Source organism: Orussus abietinus, unplaced genomic scaffold (genome assembly GCF_000612105.2).
Source record: "Orussus abietinus isolate OABI.00-Male unplaced genomic scaffold, Oabi_2.0 scaffold1, whole genome shotgun sequence".
Taxonomy (NCBI): Eukaryota; Metazoa; Arthropoda; class Insecta; order Hymenoptera; family Orussidae; genus Orussus; species Orussus abietinus.
Genome location: NW_019396017.1, coordinates 4,374,995 through 4,395,657, shown reverse-complemented (window position 1 = coordinate 4,395,657; position 20,663 = coordinate 4,374,995). Strand labels below are relative to the sequence as shown.

The following is a 20,663-nucleotide window of genomic DNA, read 5'->3' as shown; positions in this document are numbered from 1 at the left end:
AGTTTATTATACATCAGGTACCGCAAGTACATAAGTTCTCGAGTTCGTTTTTTACGTTACGTTTACGTTACCACCACCAGGCTGCGCCATGTACACGAGGAAGCCATTCATGACCGCCATTGTACATGCGAAGTGTATGTATCATTGCAGAAACTGCGCGGATCAAATAAGAGAATTTTGTAGATCGTGAAGTAAAAGGAAAAGGCAAAATTAAAATTCATACCGATAAATGCACGAAGTCTCAACGCAACGTATGTGTCGATGTTTATGTCTGACATTGAATAATGGCACAAACGATACAGCGGGGTAATTCGTCGTTTTTATCGATGACGGGGAAGTCGTTCTCGATGTAAGCAACAATTTTCAAGTACAAACGGTAGCGAAACATGAGCTCAATTCATGGAGTGCTACAAGTTTTATATAAAATATCCTAGATTTTTTATTAGCGCACAAACATCGCATGTCAACGCGTTCTTCACATATTGTTTCTTCGCCACGCGTGGCATATAGTCGGGTCGTTCCACTTCTGTATATACTATGTATAATAGTTTAATATATGTCTGTATATATATATTTATGCATAGACAGTAGCATAGTAGCTCCCTTAATGAGTATTCTTTACATGAATGTCGAAGTCCCGAATGTTTTCTCAATCTTTACGATTTTCATAGCTTTCTCGTAGAGAATTTTTAATGACACACTTGACTTCTTAAACAGCTCCATACGGTACATTGTTGCCCCTTTGGCCTAGTATTTTTAACGAAGAAATTTAGAAATCGCACGATCCTTTCTCAGTTACCTAGCGTTTTCGCACCTGTCCTAATCTTTATGTTTCCTTATTATACTTCACTTGTCTTAAACAGTCTTAAACAGTAAGCGTGTATCTTCGCGGTTGCCTTCTTTCTACCTACCTCCCTTTGCACGATCTTAAACAGCCTTCAACGGTATTTGATTATTTCGTCCTAGTTTATCCTCTCTTAGGACAGTCTTAAATAGATTTTTATACATTAAGCGCTCTCATTTTCACTTTCTTCATTGTCGGAATAATAAAACAGCCTTAACGATGCATGCGAGATATAATTTGCTAAGAGACGTTAAAAAATGAGCCGGGTCCAGAAGGGTAAATACCGTGTTAAACTATCGTCGATCGGTGCTTTAGAGAATAATTTCGCAACTGGACGCAATGGAGCACCTCTTTATTAGCAAATTACTTTTCTCGGACGAACGTTGATCCTCGGTTATACTTATTGAAAGGGTCCGTGTAGAGAACAAAAATATCTATTTCTTTTAAATCTTTGGAACACATGTCGTCTAGAGTTATGATTGGGATCGAGTGGAAAAAATGAATGTAAAGCTGAAACGAAAATGATCAGTGTCAATTAATTATATTAATTACACCAGTACAATAAACTGAAATAAATTCGGGAAACTATTTGGGTCATTTTGATTAGTTTCCCAAAACTATGGGAATATGGTGTTGAGCACTATTCTTCCACAAATTCATTTACTGGAGGGGCCTCCAAATGTTGAAAGATAACATCATAAGTTACCACGACCATCATTCTCTTTCAATCTTGAATGAACAAGAATTGCCGCAAGAGAACAGCCAACTGGGCGTTGGAATTCGATTTTTCGCACAATATGTAAAAGTTCTTGAAAGTAAAAATTAAACAGTCGTTAAATAAAAGAACTGAAATCTGATATTTAAGCCCACTGCACTGGTTGGTCTACTCTAAATGCAGAGGGTAATACTTGGATACTTGTAACCACGATACTTAAAATCATGTAAAAGTGAATCAAGCATTGATACGGATGTTTGTGCCTAAGAAAAAAAGAGGTGTACGTAAATGATAAATTAACATATATATATATGGCACGGAATTATAAAGAATATTGCAGTACACGACAGAAAAAAAATCACTCCCTATAAAAACTTGTTCTAAAACAATGTTCTCAACCTTTTCATTGATATCATCTTTTAATTTTATTTGATCGATCGATTAGATTAACTAACGTCAGAAATGAAAAAAATTAAATTATTTCCTAATTCTTTGCATTCGCCTGTCCCCTACGAGAGGACACAAAAAAAATGCAAAGAATGAAATTGATTTAATATCTTTTCTATTTGTGCATGCGAAAAATCTAGGCGAATTCCACAAACAAAAATCTAGTTACCCTAGACATCATCTATATATTTGTTAAGAAAAATTCCGTATACAATGCTTGGTTCAATATTCTTCTGACTTAATATTATATTAATTGATACTACTTAAAGATGAAATATGTCATTTATGTATTATCTGAAATTATTACTCGCAGGTCCAGAGTTCTCTTCAAAGAATTCAAGTGCAATGAAATTATTAAATCTGTTATGTTTATGGTACATAAATACCTCTGTAAATTTGTAACTGTAAACGTTTCGAGCTCCGTGCATACAGCATTAAACGAATACATGTTTTCCAATATCCTTAAAAATAGGAACATCAATTTAGAAAAAATATACATAACGGAAGAATAAATAGATAAATAGTAATTGAACATTGGAACAGCTGTTTCCAATTGAAAATCCAAAGAGATCTGAAAATATCCACGCTTCATAAGCATGCAATGTCAAACTAATAATTTCTTTGGTTGTAATAATTTTCTCACTTCCGAATACTAATTAAGAGAAGAATTCGCGAAGAGCTCGATACGTGTAACAACGGAAGAAATTATTCCTTTTCTCAATTATAGCAAGTACTATCGAAAGAAATAAAAATAAGAGCCGAACATGAACGAACCTTCTTTTATACTCGGAGAAAAGAATAAGGAAAACGAAACTCGTTCAAGATCTCACGCAAAACCTCAAACTAATCGGATCTTTGGTCTGCAACACATATCACGTGCTTCCAAAATTAACCTTTATATAAAAAGAAAGGATCGAGCAAGACTACCACTTCAACGACTTAGTTTTAATTTTTACCAAAAAGGATATACAATTTTTCTATAAAATATTTCTGCACGAAAACTTTTGAACTCTATATAATTTAACAATTTCATTAAATTGACATTTATTTTTGCTTACTATAAAATGTGATACCCGTTAAAGTGATGTTCTTACTCCGCTCTCTCTTACGTCGCTCCCAATCTGAAAGAACATTTTCTTTTTTCTCATATCACGATCGAAAGCCGTTACCAATCCGACATCTGACCCTACCGTATTCTAAAAGAATTTTCTTAACGAAGACAATACGATACTATATTAAAACTAGCGCAATGACATAACATTAGATAAAAACATTGTACTGCTCTGGGAGTGGGAGTGATGCATTTCGTAAATCAATGAATTAGTTTTGATTGCAATGCAAAGAACGGGAGACGGCTCGAGAATTAATAGGGACGGACAAAATTCGCAAGACACTATGAGCGTCGTAACCAATTAATTGATCTAATCCGAGTATCCCATCAAAATACGAGTCCGAAGCGAATATCTCCCCGCCGAAACTTACGCCAATCTTTTGGTCGAAAGGCGAAACAACATAAAGTTTCATCTCTTGAACCTAGCCGACTGAAATTAGTAACAATGACAATTTTTAATTGGACCATTCTTGAAATTCTCAATTCAACAAATAGTTGTTAAAACGAGTCTAAATAATCGCTACTCATTAATTCAAGTATTGTAAAATTTAGGCTGTTTCACCCCCTAGCCATGGAATGGAAGCTAAACGTACGATGGATCGAAAATACGCAGATCGTTCCTCATCTAATATAATCCGGTCCAAAACACGAAGTGTCTAATCCAGAAGAGAGCCTAGAGAGCTTCAAAACGCGAAGCCCCTTTCGATAAAATCCATCATTTTTCGGCCTATGAAAAAGCGGACAACAAAACGAAGTGAAGGAGTCGAAGACCTCGTTGTCGACTGAAGCGACAACTGGAAAATACTATATCGCCTTCGGCTGAACACCACCACGTTTGTTCGCGCGTGGAACACAGTTCGTCTCGTTCACCTTTCGATAGAAAATTATGTACAAATGCCTTTCCTACTTCAAACGCAAAACTAATCGCTGACGGCACGGTGGAAAATGTCCCATTGCGCCATTGTACCGTTCAAGTAATTTACGAGCGCACATCCTGCCGATGGTCGTTGCTTTTCCGTACGCGCGTGCATCGTCGTCGCGTCTTCGAGAAATCTCGGAACGAGTTTTGGAGTATCCGAGGATTTTGTATGGTGTGCGCTCCGGGTCGATCGAGGCTCGTCCTCGATCGGCTTAACGCATGTTCAAGGCAGTGCGAACGAGCGAGGCTAAATGGGCAAACTCTCCCACCTGGGAGCCCAATCCGGAAGCCGTCAATCTATGCTGGATGGAGGAGCGGCGTATCGAGTACGTGGATCCGTGTCGCCGTCGCAGATGTACTTTCCTGAAACGATTCACCCACGTCGATGCATTTATTCTCAAGTATTCTCCATCATCGCGGACTAATGAATGGCAATGATTAACAAAGAAGAATATTAAAGGAGGAACACCAACCAGATACGAATCTGCGCTTGACCAAGCTTAACCTGTAGCCGGCACCCACGAGCTCGAACTCGACGCCGGACAAGGTGGTCCCTTCGCAGTTAAATTGAGTAAATATCGTTCCTTGAGTTCCAGGGCCGCGTTCGAGTTCGACCCGGGCTTTCAAGGATCCCACGCCACTGCCTTCGCTGTGTTGCGACAGCTCGGTGAACTTCCACAAGACGCGATTAGTGTCCGGCAGCCACTGAGCCGGTGGTTTGCTGTGTAGATTCAAAAATCCGCCATCGATAGGAGCGGCCACGTGTAGATTTAGTAGCGGGCTCGGCGAGGCCATGGCACGGCTATTATATTTGTAGTCGATCTGATAAAAAGAAAAAAAAAAATTATACGTTTATACGTTAGAAAGATCGTAGGTCGAAATGAGACCTGGAAGAGGCGAGTCAAAAAAAAAGCCAGGGAATTTAGTTTTAACTACAGCTCTCCTCTTCCGAAGGGATAAAAATAGAGCAATGGAGATAGTACCTTAAGATCCGTATGAGTCGCCTCGCATTTCCAATACGCGACGAGCTGGAAGGGGCAGGAACCTGCGCCTTCCTTGTTCTTAATCTGATACTTGAGGATGTCCACGTTAAAGTACGAAGCTGACGGATTTTGTTCGGCTTGTCGACGCAGCAGAGTCGTTAAGGCACTCATGTTGAACTCGAAGATTGTACTGTCGGCGACGGATTGAGTCGCGTCTCTGAAAGTACATCCGATCGTGACCGTTCAACGGCTTCGATGGCTTTGCAAACGCTATAAGGTGATTAAAAAATTTGGCAGGATCCCACGCCTCGTACTTACATACTGACCAACTGGCTGTTTGGCAGCAGTCTTTCCAAACGACTACTATTTTTCACCTTGAAGCAGAGCTTTGCCGGGTTCGGATTATTGGCCAGGACGGTGACGATCCCAGCCGGAAACGAAAGCATCATGTCGCCACTGAGCTTGACCTGGCAACGAGTCTCGTCGGTGCCCCGGAAGTAGGAGTGAACGATCTCGTGGAAGGCCACGGCCAGGGGAATCGTGTCGGCGAGGCCGATCGTCAGAGGCGACGGCCCTCTGGAGGAGCCGACCCCGACCCCTGCCGCTCGGAACTCCAAACTGGCCACGCTATCCGCTCTAGAGATCGTCGCCGGGGACATTCTTCCTCGAGGCGATGGACCTTCTCCTCTTCTAGACGGAGGTCTAGGAATGGCGATGGATCCTGTCGGCGTGGACGACGCGGATTGCTTTGGAGGCAAAGCCGGCGTTATGTCGCCAACCTCCGAGAACAGATCCCCCTCTAAAGCCGTAAGACGATTTAAAAATCTTATACGGACAGAGATAAAAGAAATATGTTTTATTTTCAGAGATAGGAGAGCATTTTCACCTGGAAATCGTGCATGGATTTGTGCAGCCGGTGCCGATTGCGGCGGGGCCGTTTGGGGCACCGGGGACGAGGAAAGGGGTGGTGGACTCTGAAGAGGTGCATACGGATGACTTCCTGTAGGGGTGGATGCACTGGACGGCGTGCTGCTGGGATTAAATAAACTCAATCCCAGCAGATCGGAACTGGGTTTACCGCCCAACTGTTGCGACACCGATTGCGATCTCTTCATGTGATGATCGGAGTCCGCGTTTGAACCTCTGCGACCCTACGATGATCAAAGGGTAAGTAATCACCCTGGGTTTATTTCTCCGTAACGAATTTAAATGCTCTACCGTAGGGGCTGGTGAAAGCGATAAATTTTCGACGGTAGCTCTCAATTCGTCCACACTCGCACTCATGGGCGCCCCGCCATTGCTCAAGGGTTTAATTTCGACTCTAATTTTCCTCTCCCTGTCATCTTCGGAATCCGTATCGGAGCTCGAATAGAATCCTTTTTCATTTTCCCAAGGGTCAGGTTTGGGCCTGATGCAAAACCCATCCTCGTCCACTTCCGGAGTGGGTGTCTTGGATTTTCTGCTGTCCTCCTTGTCCTCCCTGAAAAGGATCAAGTGGCATTCCCATCAACATATTTCTCACGTTTGCGCTTCCAGCAGGCCCAGTGCCATTATTAGTTTCAGGGTCAATTGGGTATCAGCCGACTACAATCGAGCGAGCGTAATTTAGTTACGATGGCGGTCGAGTTATTGAATTACGTTTTGCATTGTCCTTTTTCCACATTGACACGGCAGGGCATTTCTAACGCGTTTACGTGGGCTGCGTCAGCCAATTGTCCGATATAGCGAAATGGAAATCCGATTATTCGACCACGAGTACAAATTCAATTTTGCCGATTGTAGGATGAGGCTTTGCGAGGCTTTCTCATGGCAGGAATTCGAACTAGCGTTGCAGTTAAAGAGCAACTACACCTCCCCTCGGTAAGTCCTTATACGTAATTATATAGGGTGTGTATGTACGTTATGCAGGAATCTGGCAACTTTTTGTGCACTGGGTCTGCCGCGCATGCATGTACTGACAGGTCAGACTTTTCTTCCTTGTTGCTATTCGTCTCTACGGAGTCCTTTTTCTTCTTGGCTTTCTTTTCCTTCCTTTTTTCTCGCCTGCTGCGAAGAAACCCTATCAAAATATAAAACATCACTTTAATTAACGTCCCTCGTTGAGCCCTAGTGCACCGACGCCGAGTGCTCCCACGTCACCCTTCGCATAATTAATTATTTAAAAATAAAGAGGGAGAAGTTGAGCAATTATCTCCGAGAAAAAAAAAATATATATGATTCAATTTCTCATTCTCCGTGAGATCAAATTAACGATTCGACCTGGATAAGTATTGAACGATCTACTAACGATTATCAAATCTTAATGAATTGCTAAACTTTGCCTTACGTTAGTTAACATTGTAACGTATATTTAATTGATGCAATGTAGCGTCACTGCGAATTTTCCGGGTCAGTTGCTTTTCGTTGGCAAGGAACGCCGACCCTTTCTTTGGTTACACTTAAAAATAAATGAACTCTACTTTCTCTAAAATTAGCAGTCGATTAGACAAGGATTTACTTTCCAAGTGTTCGAAATTAAGTGAAATGCCAATCGAATTTCGTTCGCGATTTATTATAAAGTCGCGCTTGGAGCTGGAAGAGTGTAACGGAGCGACGAAAACACGGATTTATCTGAATCTTAAAGAAAAGATCATTGGGCAATATAATGATATGTATAGATTTAATTTTCATTACCTCGAAACAATAAACACAAATGAATCGAACTTAACGTCGTCGTAAAAATCGAAGGATAATTTAACCAGTAATTTAATTAATTCCGCTGGCACGATCGGGAAAAAGTTTCTTGCGAAATCCGTGTTAACGTTGCGTTTTTTTAAAAAAGTAGACAGAGTCTTACGGACTCGAGTGCAGATGACAGGGTGAAATAGAGAGAAAAATTTAGCAACGGAAAGACAGCTCACTAGCGCGATACGAGAGCACAGCATGGGATAATAAATAACGAGGCACAACCCACGCACCATCACCATAATCTACTTCTAAGAAACAATTATCCTGACACACCAATTGCGGTTTAAATTGTTTTTCTAACAACTTCTCCGTTTGGTCTTGAATTTTCAGCCTGCCTGGTAATAAATAAAACAAATAACCTTTTGCCGCCTATCGCTATTACCGACTCTACTTAAGGATAAAATATATATTCACGTTACTTAACGAGTATTCCATTAAAATACGGGAAATTGTTGCTCCGTCGACCAAGCACGATGTCTTTGTAAATTTCACCTAAATTCTTTTTCACTGTACACCGAGTCGTGCAGTTCCTAGGTCATGCAATAATTGCAGAGATACGTTATAAATACGTCATCATAAATATGACGGTAAAATTGATCCGAAGGATTTTTTCCAGCTTGCCAGCAAGAAAAAACGCTCGCCGCACTTTTGCGTGAAAGTCGGCTCGAGTTCTCAAGAAATTCCATTCTCTCTCCAGGCGAGAACGCGGTGGAATTTCTCAGCACCGTTTAAAGGAAATCCAGCACTTGGAAAATAAATGCAATGAATAGCAGTGAGCCATGCATTAGTAAACTTGTAAAGAACGGCTCACCTGAGGCCCCAGAGTAGTCGCGCCCCACGCTCGCGCATCAACATTATTCAAGTCCATCTCCCCTTAAGAAAAACATTTTTTTTTGTTCCGTCGTTTTGTACTACAAGTACCTGGGAAGTTTCCAAAATTACGGTCAACACCCTGTGAATCGTCCTGCAGGCGGTGATCTTTTTTTTCATATTTTACAAGTTCTAAAAATCGTTCATGAATTTCAAAGGATTAGGGAGATTCACTGTCATTGTCACCATCCAAAGCAGTCATTGCGTGAAACCGTGTAAAGTGCTCCGATTCCAGAGACACGAAGTGCGAAGGAGAAACTAAATGCAATAATTCTGGAAACTTTTCGAGTACACGATTTCATCTTATGGAGTCGAACATCGATGAAGTGTTCTCCGTGAAATGGACGCGATGCGAACTGGGAAAACATCGAATCCTAGGCGTAGTGATAGAACACATTATTACAGATAAAATGTCTCGATGAACGATACCCTACTACGTAGATACACATATTATTGTTAGAAAAACAATTTACAAGTGACACACCCACTGAAATAGTGTTAGTCGTTGCGAATGCCGAGCCAATAGCCTATGTCTACGTAAGCTCGATGTTAGCCAAAAGAAGCCAAAGAATATTTTCCTGTAATTGCAACATCATTTTGAGGGAAGTATGGAAATAATTAATGGATTATTTTCAGCGGTGGTAAATTAATATTACAAACGAATACACGCAGAAATTCAACGGCATTTTGATATCTCAACGGCAAAATAAGATGGCACTTATTAAAAATGACGTTTCAAAAATGTTCTAGACCCTTAGCTGAAAATTTTTTATCGCGATCTCTGGACTTTTGCTTCTTGTTTAATTTCGACATGTTGCCAATTAGGACAATGTCATTTACATTCCCAGTGCAATATCAAGATGCCTCAATTTTTTTAAGCGTGTAGGCGCGGTGTAAGGATGTTAATTTACCGTTATTGATGTTAGTGAAAAAAACCTACGTCAACGATCTAAAACAGTGCACAGTGGAGGAACGGTAAATAGTGTTGTTACGATAATGTCAATATAGTAATTCACTAGAGATGAATTTACAAGAGATACTCTGCGTTGATAGAGACGCTGCAATAAGAGTCCTCACCGAGTGTCGTAGAGACAGATAGGGAGAGATAGTTGATTTAATTATCATTGGAGTAGACAGAGACAAAGGTATCGAAAGGAATCACCTGATTAATAATGGTCCACTGTTAAATGATATTCAAAGGAAACAAAAATATTTAATGTCATATGCAGCATAACTTCGATATCCAATAACATACAAATATTAATGTGGCAGTGACACGGGAGTCAGAAAAGAAATTTTGCGGTTAAAAAGCTTGAATTAACATTTTTAGCGAATAATCCATTTCTAATAAATTCTCTAATAGATTTCACATCACCTCAATGAAGATAGCATGCTGGTTAATGAGCGAATGAAATGAAATAGAACTGATCTAGAATGTGGACCATTTTCAATCAAGTTATTACTTAGAACAGCTGTAAGCGAAGATTGTTTGATTCGACTAGATCGGGCTTATTTTCAAATGACAAAATTCAGAGGAATTAAAATAATTTACATCATCCTAGGAGAGTTATCGGAATCTGCAATGGAACAAGATTTCATAATCATGTTTTATAGCATTTTTTTTACAACGTCCAGTTTGCCAAACAGAAAAATTATATTTCCTTCCGAAAACGGATTATATTTTGTTAATGTCTAGCTGTAGAGCACAGGAAATTATAATTAACGAAAAAAATTCTGTTCAATTGCAGACTCGCTTAAAACTCTTATTAGATTTAACATCGGCTCTGGAACCGACGTGAGATACAGGAAAAGAGAAACGTATAGGATGCGAAAAGGTTCAGAGATGATTTTTGCGAAGGATCGAGTTCCAGAACCAGTAAATCGATACAGCCATCCTAAGATTGTCCAGGTGAAGTGAGGAGGTAAGACGGTAAATGACGACGTAAGCAGTTACATTTAGATCCTCTGAGAGGGTTCCTGGAGATGCTGGGAGGTGGAACGGCAGGAGGCAGGTTGTTCCCCTGAGGAGTAGCAGGTGCCGAACCAGACCCTGCTTGCCTCTGCCTCTCTGAAACAACACTTATCACTTTTTACCGAGTATCTTTTTCCCGATTTTGACCCTATCACCTCGTTCCCTTCTCGTCCTGATCGTGCGACTTGAAAACGCGATTTAACTCACATATTTATTTTACTTCAGAATAATTCCAGAGAATCTTTTTGAGTCTTTTAGGGATATCAATAAAACGTCATTGGAAAAACGGATTCTAAGCGTTTTTAACTTTGGTATTTTGGAAACGACTTGCGATTCCTTCACCGTGCATATTGCTGACGTACAAAAATGAACAAAAAGAGTTAAATGCTTCTCGTTTCCTATTTAATAAATAAATAAAAAATAAAAAAAAAGACGTCAAAAATTTGCAGAATTGTCTTCTGGAATCTTACGAGATCGATGAAATAGGAGGTGACTCGTTGAAGACTCTCTGGACGTGATTGCACTTGGACACATCATCCTCCACCTAATGTTAGATCATGACGCGCAAAAGCGACGTAACGCAACAACCATATAAAAGCACGAGATGATCAAACAATAATACCTGGACGGCACGGCGATTATTACGTGAATTGGGTGCTGAAATTAAATGGCTCTGGTGTATGTACGTGAACGACGAATTAGTGCAAAGAGGCTCTATGGAGTGGACGGGCCTGCCTCAATATCGTTTAAAAAAAATCCGACCCAATTTAAAATATTATTCGTACATAATCGCGTTTCCTGGAATGACCTAAGTGGATGCACCAGCTGGATAAATGATTTATTACTACGGCATTGAATTTGGGTCGTTTCATTCTAAACTGTATTTCGTTTTGGTAACGCATTAATAATGAACTTTGATAAAAACATGAAACGTATCGAAGGTAATATAGCGGCCTGTGCACTTCATGTTAAGTGAAAATAATTGCGAATAAATAGACAAAACTGGCATTGACCGTACGCAGTCATTTTTGTTTCTTATGTTTCACCTTGGAGTCTTGGATGACGGGTCTAGCATGGGCGGGGATTCGATTATGTACAGGTACGCGTATTATCAAGGCAGGCACGATCCGGAATGATTACCAGGTAAAGGAAGTGCTTTTAATTCGGCTCGTTACGAACGTGACCTACCCTGGGAGTTGGACATGAACAGGTTGAGTAGCGAGGTGGTACGGCGAGAAGCCTTGCTGGGTTGCGGTGCCTGTTCTTTATCCTTTTCCTTCAGTTTCTCCCTGTCTTTTTCCTTTTCTTGTCCCTTTCCCAAATCCCCAGCCGAGAGGATACCCACCCCTTTAATTTGAACGTGATCTTTCTTTGAATTTTGTGTGTTACCGGCAACGCCTGTCTCCCCGTTAGCACTCTTGGCAGGCTCCTTGGGTATCTCGACCGTCCCTTCCGACTGCGTCTGACCGGTCATCTCTGCCAGACTCGTCATTACTTCTTCGTACTCGATTATTCCTACACAAATTACAAAGATTTATACTCTTTGGGGAAAACAGTGAAGGAAATTAAAGTCACTGCAAGAACACGGTAAAAATATCTGCGTTATAGTTCTTTAACGGCAGCCTAGAAATGAATTAAATTTTACCTGGTTTCTCGAATCCTGTGTACTTGCTTCGTACAAATTGCTTCAAGAGTTTTTCTACGGTCATGTCGAGGCACTGTCGTTTGAAGTCAATATGAACCTGGCCAACCTGTTCATGGTTTGCTAGCAGAACATCCGCATAAGTATTAAGAAATTCTTTCATGTGTTTCAGATGAGTCTCCTCGATGGTTTGAAACCGCTGATTAAAAAAAAAAAAAATTACATCAAGAATTATGGTAAAATATAAAAACGCAGCTCGACGGTCAACGGATGCAAGCAAGTCGATCGAATTATCGTCATACCTTGCATGCTTGGGTCATTTTAGTCTCGAAATCGTTACGGACAGCGGAGTATTTATCAACGATAGCCTTGTAGTCGTCTTGGGCTTTCTTGAATTTGGCCTCTGCCTTCTCCAATTCCCTCTGACTGGCATTGTCTTTCTTCAATTTCTCAAACTCGATGCCTCTTTGGAGACACGTATCCTTCGCCTTCTGCAAGGTGATCGTGATGCTCTGTATACTTTGCACGACCTCCAGGGTAGAAGATTCTTCCTCTTTCACCTAAAATCCATAATTTATCCATCAATCTTTATATCGCGGTTTTGTAATATTCATAACGTACTATATTTCGTCAATCGGCCCTGATACAAGAAAACGAGGACAGCGATAAAAGAAAATAGAATCGAGCCAAACGCTTGGTAAAGTAATTTGAAGTCGTAAAATATTTAGGACTCTTAAATCGGGGACCGTTTTGGTACATCCTACGGAAAGTTCTGCACGAGATAACCATGCCCTACACATGACGTGGGCTTCGCTGTCTGGACGAACCTAGTGACCTGGACTGTGGGCGGTTACCGATAATGCTCCGTGCACGATACACTCGTCTAAGTTTTACAATCACCACGGTCAGAGCGATACCTGAATCGCAAGAATTTCAGCTACGTTTCGAAACTCGAAACACGCTAGACGGTAATACACGGTAATTTTCATCCCAAGAAAAATATTGCCGATTTTAATGAAACGGGCAGTCAGGGCGGATCGAAGTACGAGTGCGAACGATAATCCAGGACTACGTACAGCCTTGTGTTTTTTGTGAAGCTCGTCCGCATATTTGGAGACATCCTTGATAATCTCGGTTACTCTTTGGGCCATCTGCAGATGCAAACCAGCCAACTTTTCGGCCGCACCTCTAAGGGCGGCCCAGATGGGGGCGAATGTTCCCTGAGTGCTGCTACTGTTGGTGGCCTGTTTCGCTACCTTGCTCAGCCATTTGTAGTTGTTCTCTTCGATGGCTGACCGTTCCCGCAGAAACTCGGCCAACTCTTTACTCGCGATTACACCATGCTTCATGTTATGGTACAGCACGTCAAATCCATTATTCTTTTCACCCTAAAACAGAAAATTGATGCCGCATGAAACCACGATGACGGATACAACTGTAAGACTATTCGACGGATTTGTATTTTCTAGCTCGTTCCAGACGCTCCTTGCAATCGGTGCACCGTTAAAAGAACCTCTGCATGCTCGTAAATCGCAAGCGGACAACACTGTCTAATTGCTGTCAACTTCGGAATGTTGTTAAATTGTGCGCACATATTTAAAAATAAATCTCATCTACGGGGCAAATGTGCATGCAACGTAAGTGCGAATTAAGCGTTCCGAAGCAGTCTTTGGTTGTTAACTGACGTAGATAAGTAGAATATCACGTCGGCTTGACGAACGACGAGACCATACTTAAGGCCACTTAGTCGTTTAACGCTTTAACCCTGATCGGACGCTGTCATCCCATTCCCCAGTCATCTTTCACGGCATGGCAATAACATCTGTCCAAAGACGGAATTCGTTTTATCCTCCGGTCAAATCCAAAAGCGCAAAAAGGCATAAACGGCCTTTTAAATTCATGGAAGTGCGAAAGAAATAGGAAATTGACGCATACGTCATTGTCGGACGTCAGTCTGCGACGCATTGTTTCTTTTCACCCGTAGGTGTTCAACGAAGCCGAGTATAGTTTATTTCCGGTGAGCCGTGAGTAGCGTAGCGATCGTGAAAAATTTTTTCCTGCGGTGCAATTCCTTAACGATTCTATTGAACTTCGTTTGTCGTCCTTAGGCCGAACATGCAATAGGCGTTCGATAAAGTGTCCACAATTAGAGTCATTGTTCAATAACGAGTCTTTCAATCTCTTCTCTCTGTATTAAATCACCCTCGCTTGATTACAATCAATTTGCGTCTAACCAGGTACAAGAAGTAGATCTGACAAAAACCAGACGGTTATACGACAACGTTAGCTACATGAAACCTCTGAAGCACTGTAATCCTTTCCGCGAGTAGTGCACGAAGGAAATAATTCCACCGTTTTTCAATAGAATCGGTAAACGTAGATTCGAATGGAAAAAAATTCAAGCTGATCGTGCGACAAAAATTTGCCATGCTCGTAATCGGTTTTTTCTAGGATTTTTCACAGTCCCTCCCATTTTCATACGGTTGATTCTTTACTTTTGTCCGACTCAATTATGACGTATCTACTGCCCTTCAATCTCGGCAGAGACAACGGGAACAAAAAGGAAGTTACTCTATCTTATCTCAAATGTCCAAATGTTTCATACGAGAATATTCTGCTGACGAGAGCTGAGCTAATGACGATACAGGAAGCATGTCGAGGGTATTCTGTACTTTCTTTTTATTAACCGAGAAATACTGAATTTCCCAAGAATTTTGTGTTTGTTTGCTAAAGATCGACGACGAGCTTTTGGCGATGAGTCAGTAACAAGCGTACAAGCTATTGACAATTATTGCCATTGATAAGCCAAGAGCCGTCGACAGATTCTTTTGTTTTCTACGCTATATCTGGAATGTTCCTAGTTACCAACACGGACATGCTTGCCGATACTAGCTAAACGTATACAATAATTTTTAAACAGCAAATTATAAGTGGAATTTTAAAAGGAATATTTTTATAAATATTATCAATGTAGTCATTTCTATATCTTAGCGACAACGATCTTTTCACGGGTCTAATCTACGATCTACCGTGCACTCGACTTAAATACTACAATTCGTCGTTTCATTTAGTCCATAAAAAATACACTAGACGATTCGCATTACCACAAACTACGTCATTCCATGCAGAAGTGCACGTTCTTATGAATTTCTTTGGAACGAGCCACGCCGTATCTCAAATCGTGCAGGAATGCAATTCACGCGTTGTGTCATAATTTACAATGCTGCGAAACCAAAAGAAGTACTCTCCATGGTGTTCGTAGAGCGACCAGAAGGCAGCAGGGAGCCCAGGCAGATGGAGGGAGGGAGAGAGAGAGAGAGAGGGAGGGAGAGGAAAGCAACTCCAACGAAGGGCGGAAGCAAAAGGGAAAACCGAGTGGTAGGTACCGAGGGTCAGGGGGGAGGAAAACGGGAAAACAGGTGGGGATCGGACGAGCGAGGGAGAAAGGCACCGACGCTCGGACGAAGAAAGAGATCGCTAGCCGATGCCAGGTGACCGTCGATTCTCGTCGGTCCCGGACGTTCCCGGGGCGTTTTCGAGGCCTCGGGGGATAGGGAAGCGTCTCGGCCGCGGGGACGCCAAGAGGGAAGAACACACCTTCTTCTTAACCTAACTTTTGCGCGGCAGGTAATGCCAGCTTCGCAGGGCACTCCCGTCCGCCGAGCGGGCACTCACCCAAAAGCAGTCGGCAAAATCGACGGTCATGATGAACCGAACCGCGATCAGAGCATGATCCCGCGTGTTCCTCGAATCCTTTCCTGGCGGGCGGGCACGCGCGGCGTCTCGCGTGGGTCAACCCGAGGACGCGCACGTCGTCGCAGCGGAGAATCGTAGTCGGGGTCAGGGACCGGGAGAACCAGAGGAGCGCCGTCACCGTTAGGGTTTCCAGAGATGTCCCAGTCGTCTCGACGGCTCGGACGACCGTTACGTGCGGTTACGTGGATACGTGGGTGCGCGTGCTCTCGAGCTCGAACGAGGCGCCGCTCAGGAGAAGTCCCACCGGTCCCACCGCAGGAGACAACAGGAAACCACTTCGACTTGGCCTAGCTGCGGCTAACTTCGGTCGCACCGGTCGCACCGTACTCCGACGGTGCTCGCGAAGAAATCGCGACGCAAGCGCTGTCTCCCTCGACCCTGCGTTCTCGTGACTCGGTCGTGACACTTGCTCCAACTGGCCCGAAGCGACCCGCGGTGGCGCCTCCACGCGGCGGCCAGTCGAGACGCGAAGCTCGAACGGACGGGCGGGGCGGCACGGTCGATAAAGAAAAGCGACGCCGAGGAAAAACGCTCGTTGCGGATGCAAGCTCCGACGCTCGATTTTCCCTTTCAAATCGTTTACCAAAAATAAACCTACTAGTTTCGGTCCATACGTTGTCGGGTCGCAAAAATCAACGAAACGATAGTCGGCAACGAAGAGATCTCCGTGGACCGGACGAGGCGACAGATAACGACGATTTCGTGGAAGGGATACCGTAGTCGGTAAGAAAATGCTCCGCAATCGGTAGGGGAAATCATCTCGATTCGAGAAGAATAAGAATTCATTTTGCATTCCGAACGATCTACGGTATCTCGTTTTTTAATTAATTTAAGTTTGTCTCAATCGGGAATATTTTCGACACCGGGACAAAGTCCCGGAGGAATTGCGCCGTTAATCGGGTGAATTGAACCGTGGGACGGGGTGGTGCCATTAACGTAAGATTTCTTGGAACCGTTTTCGCTTTGGCAGGCGAACTCCCGATCAGGAGCGGGTTCCGCCGTCCGAAAAAATAAAGGACAAGGAGAACAGGGTTAAGTAGTTGCGGCGGCGACGGTGCAGCCGGTGCAGCCGGGCCCGTCTCGGGTGCCGTTGGGGTAGGGCTCGGTCAGTGGCATCGCCAAGGTAGCCGAGGCGCGGAAGTTGGCGCAAGGCGCAGGCGCAAGATGGCCGCCGTGGGGGCCGCGCCGATTGGCCGAGGCCGTCGGCGCGAGCGGCAAGTCGGGGCTGGCCAAGGACGCGGAGCGGGTGGACGGCCGAGAGAGATCCGAAAGTTGTCGGCCGAAGCTCAGCATCCCCGTGCTCCTCCGAGTCGGTCTCAGCGAACGCGCGCTGGTCCACGGCGAGTGGTCGTTCCGTCCGACCTAACCTAAGAGCGAGCGGAGGTCAGCCCAGCCGAGCAGAGTCGAGTCGAGCGGGCGACATGCCCGCGAACAGGGCGAATCTCTCCGTGGCGCTCAAGCCGGCCAATGGCTTCGCCGCGGGCTCCGCCAAGAAGAAGAAGCAACGCACCTGCGCTAAGAATAAGAGACATTGCCGGCAGTACCTGGTGAGTCGACTAGGAGAGCAGATTTCCCGTGGCCCGGTCGGCCGGAATCGAGCGAAAAAAGGGATCGGCGAGGGCGCGTAGCAACCACGCGGAAACTCCCTAGACACGCTCCCTAGGTTTGTTAACCTCCAGGTTGCATGACCGCCAGCCGGAGGCGGGTTACGGCCGATTGATCGCCCGCCAGTCGGGCGACCCCGACCGAGTTTTCGGGATCGAACTCAAAGAGTATTTACCTCCGAATTTCGATTACGTTCGATCGCCCTTGCTCGCCCTCGCTTACGTTCGCTTCCACTTGGTTACTACGAATTATCGGAAAGACGCGAACTTCCGACGGGAGAATTTTTTTTCGATCAAATACTGAGAAATATAATCGAACGAGAGAAGGGAGAGGAAGTTCTATCGTCTTTTTTCCTACTCCCAATTTCATTTTAAGGCTAACCCTGAGTTTCGACAAAACGTTCGAGTTAACCGACAAACGTGTACAATTTTTTTTATTTGCGCGTCTGCGTCTCATGATTCACCTGGAATATTCCGCGAATGGATTCCCGCTATTTGTTGACATTTTTACCTCCCCGCGACGATGCTGCGATGCACATGAAAATATGTTTGTACTGACTCACTCGATCCTGGATAATCACCTGGCACGTTCGACTGCCAAAGTTCTGGCTGGAGTTCGCGGTGGGACAGTCTACTCAATCGAGGCGTAAATCTCTCTCGGCAATAATAATTGCGGAAGCGCGTAAACCAGCCACGGACGTTTTGCAGGTTTACCGTAAAATTGTCGTTCGAATTCGCGGGCGAAAAATCCTAACGACGTTTACAACGTATTCCTTGCCGCATGGTTCGTGGGGTTTAAAGTCTGCGGTCGGTTACTCGAACGTCGGTAAGCCAAAATGCCAATAGTTCATCTCCCAAGATGGTACGAAGCGCGCCATTTACCGGCCGAGGTTTACCCTCCGAGGATGCGTATTCTCCCCGATAACTGATACGCGGAATATCTGGAATTTCGGTACACGAGAGTCTTTACGTTTAGAGGGAATCACGCGATCGGGAACAATATATTTACTCGTGGGTATCATCGGACGCGTCTCTCCAATACCTGGCCGCATAATCGGCGAAATCGAGTCCATTCGTCCCCTTTTGCAGTCGTATTTGGTTTATCGCGGATCGCCTTGACCGGAGCCGGGATCACGTGGTCGTCTCGCCCTGCAAGACGCGGCCAACCGGTGGGGCCGGTTCCGATAAAAAATTCACGCGTTCGAAGTTTTATCATCTCAGAGAATCATCGTGGTCCTGGTCTTGAACGTTTGGCTTGGTCTCGCATTTTTTGTGGATCCAAGACCAGGACCGATTTTGCTCGCCTCGCTCGGTCCTTATAAAATTGAAGCTTTTCAGGCCGCGCCCGGCCGGCCACCGCGTCGCGCGTTATGCACCTCTCCCTCGTATCGATTTCTAAGAATACCAAGGAAAAAAGGTTGCTGCTGATGCGGCGAAAACAAAAGACGACACCAATCCCACTTCTCGCGCCCCCTCGACCACTTTCCATTATGGTCCGGCTGAATTGGCTCGGCGCGCGTCCGAGAAACCGGGGCTGATCTTGCGCGCTCTTTGGGGCTCTTTGGGACCGGGGAAAGGCGAAAGATAATTCCCCATTTTCCCGGGAAATATCGGCGGATCGACGCCACTTCGCTTCCGATCGCGTTAAAGCGCTCTATGCTATTTCGCGGTTCGACCGATCTCCGAGGGGCTCCGACGACGTTGCAATTACTTTGCGCGTTCCCGAACGTATCGTTTGCCGAATAGGGTCGTAGGGAGCCACTTTACCGACCCGGCCGCGACGGGGAAGAAGATGGAAGCGTCAGCTTTCGGTTTGACGGAATTGCGGCCGGCCGGCTGGCGGTGATCCAATTCCTTCGGGTTAGGTTGGCCGGCGCTTGGACTCGCTCGAACTCGCCTCGTGTCCGAGTAATCGGCGAGCGCGAATTACCGTGATTCCGGCGTCGGATTTTGCAATGTAAATTGACTCTCGAAAAGTCTCCCCCGATATCGATCGAGGCCGTACGCCACAGGTCGCGAGTTTTACCGGGAATCCCCTATTCGCGTTCCCTCGTTCGCTCCTTCTCCCTCTCATCCTATTGCCCTCTTCTTCGGCGATTATCGATCGTTCGTAAGTGGCGGCGCGAACCAATTATCGGCCCGTTAAAATTGTATACCGCGGAACGGTGCGCCGTTAAATCCCGGAATTGTGTACGGCCGCTGGGAGGCCTCGAGAAATCGGCCCTTTATCCGGACTCCGAGCCCGGAAGGCGACTCGAATCGCGCATTACTCCATCCTCTTCCTTTGACGACCGACGAGGAGATCCGTTTGTTTAAACCCGTGCCAGATATTGGATGTTTAGATTACGCCGTGCCAAGTTACTCGGGGAGCAAATCGCGGCCGGTTAACCCTTTAATTATGAAACGCCAGTATAGTGGCTTCCGCATGACCGACGGTTTTTTTTTTTTTTTACGAAGCGTCCCTGTAGTGGCTTCTTCCTTCCCATGTATTCAAAGCTACTCCGCCGTAGTTAAAGGGTTAATGGGGCACTTCACGCCGGTTTAACCCTCTGGCTATTAAAGGCATCCGACGTTTGGTCCAATGTTGCCTGCACGCATTGATGATTTTCGCTCATACGTAGGAAGGGTTCCGTACTCGAAGGGTTAACGATCAACGATTTCCATCGATCAGCGCGTCGAACGGCCTAACACTCGGGCTATTTTCAATGACCCAGTTGCGTTTGCGAGGCGTCCGCGGTAATTCGTTTTTAGACGGACAGGGATGACGTCGCGTCATAAGGACGTGCATTCTACCGTCGGACGTTACCGGCAGCCGTTGGGACGCGCAACCAATGTTCGTTAATGGAACACGTCGGATCCCGGAATTTCTGCACCTCTTGTATTACATGAACACCCCACTCGACGTCATCGAGCATTGAGTAAACTATGATCTTTTTGTCTAATCTCCGGGGCCCAACGTTATCGATTAAACACGTCGAGCATTCGTCACCTAAACCGACGACCCTCTCGTCGCTCTTCCCTGAACTTGACCGCCCGAAAGCTTCCAGTTTTAATTAAGGCTTTCCCTTTCGCC

General features: G+C 44.6%; 2 protein-coding genes across 7 annotated transcripts in view; one reads left to right on the top strand and one right to left on the bottom strand.

Moving 5' to 3' along the window:
• Positions 1 to 414: 414 nt before the first annotated feature.
• LOC105698071 (F-BAR domain only protein 2) lies at positions 415 to 16,365 on the bottom strand. Of its 4 annotated transcripts, XM_012421986.2 has the most exons (13): positions 15,906 to 16,365; positions 13,307 to 13,618; positions 12,533 to 12,790; positions 12,234 to 12,429; positions 11,777 to 12,103; positions 10,571 to 10,684; positions 6,979 to 7,078; positions 6,238 to 6,499; positions 5,906 to 6,170; positions 5,338 to 5,818; positions 5,020 to 5,236; positions 4,510 to 4,858; positions 415 to 4,399 (listed from the first exon to the last, which is right to left on the bottom strand). In XM_012421986.2, the coding sequence occupies exons 1-13, from the start codon at positions 15,933 to 15,935 to the stop codon at positions 4,329 to 4,331; spliced, it is 2,982 nt and encodes a 993-aa protein (XP_012277409.1). In that variant the 5' UTR covers positions 15,936 to 16,365; the 3' UTR covers positions 415 to 4,328. The 4 variants fall into 4 exon arrangements, with proteins under 4 accessions (XP_012277409.1, XP_012277406.1, XP_012277407.1 ...); XM_012421983.2 differs by lacking the exon at positions 10,571 to 10,684 and having other exon boundaries at positions 6,919 to 7,078; positions 11,978 to 12,103; XM_012421984.2 differs by lacking the exon at positions 10,571 to 10,684 and having other exon boundaries at positions 11,978 to 12,103.
• An 804-nt stretch (positions 16,366 to 17,169) lies between these two features.
• The window catches only part of LOC105698080 (nascent polypeptide-associated complex subunit alpha, muscle-specific form), a 41,599-nt gene continuing 38,105 nt past the window's right edge, over positions 17,170 to 20,663 (top strand). For all 3 annotated transcript variants that reach the window (XM_012422006.1, XM_023434690.1, XM_012422005.1), the window contains exon 1: positions 17,170 to 17,533. In XM_012422006.1, the coding sequence (XP_012277429.1) occupies positions 17,408 to 17,533 (126 nt within the window). In that variant the 5' untranslated portion in view covers positions 17,170 to 17,407. The remainder of the gene's footprint in view (positions 17,534 to 20,663) is intronic.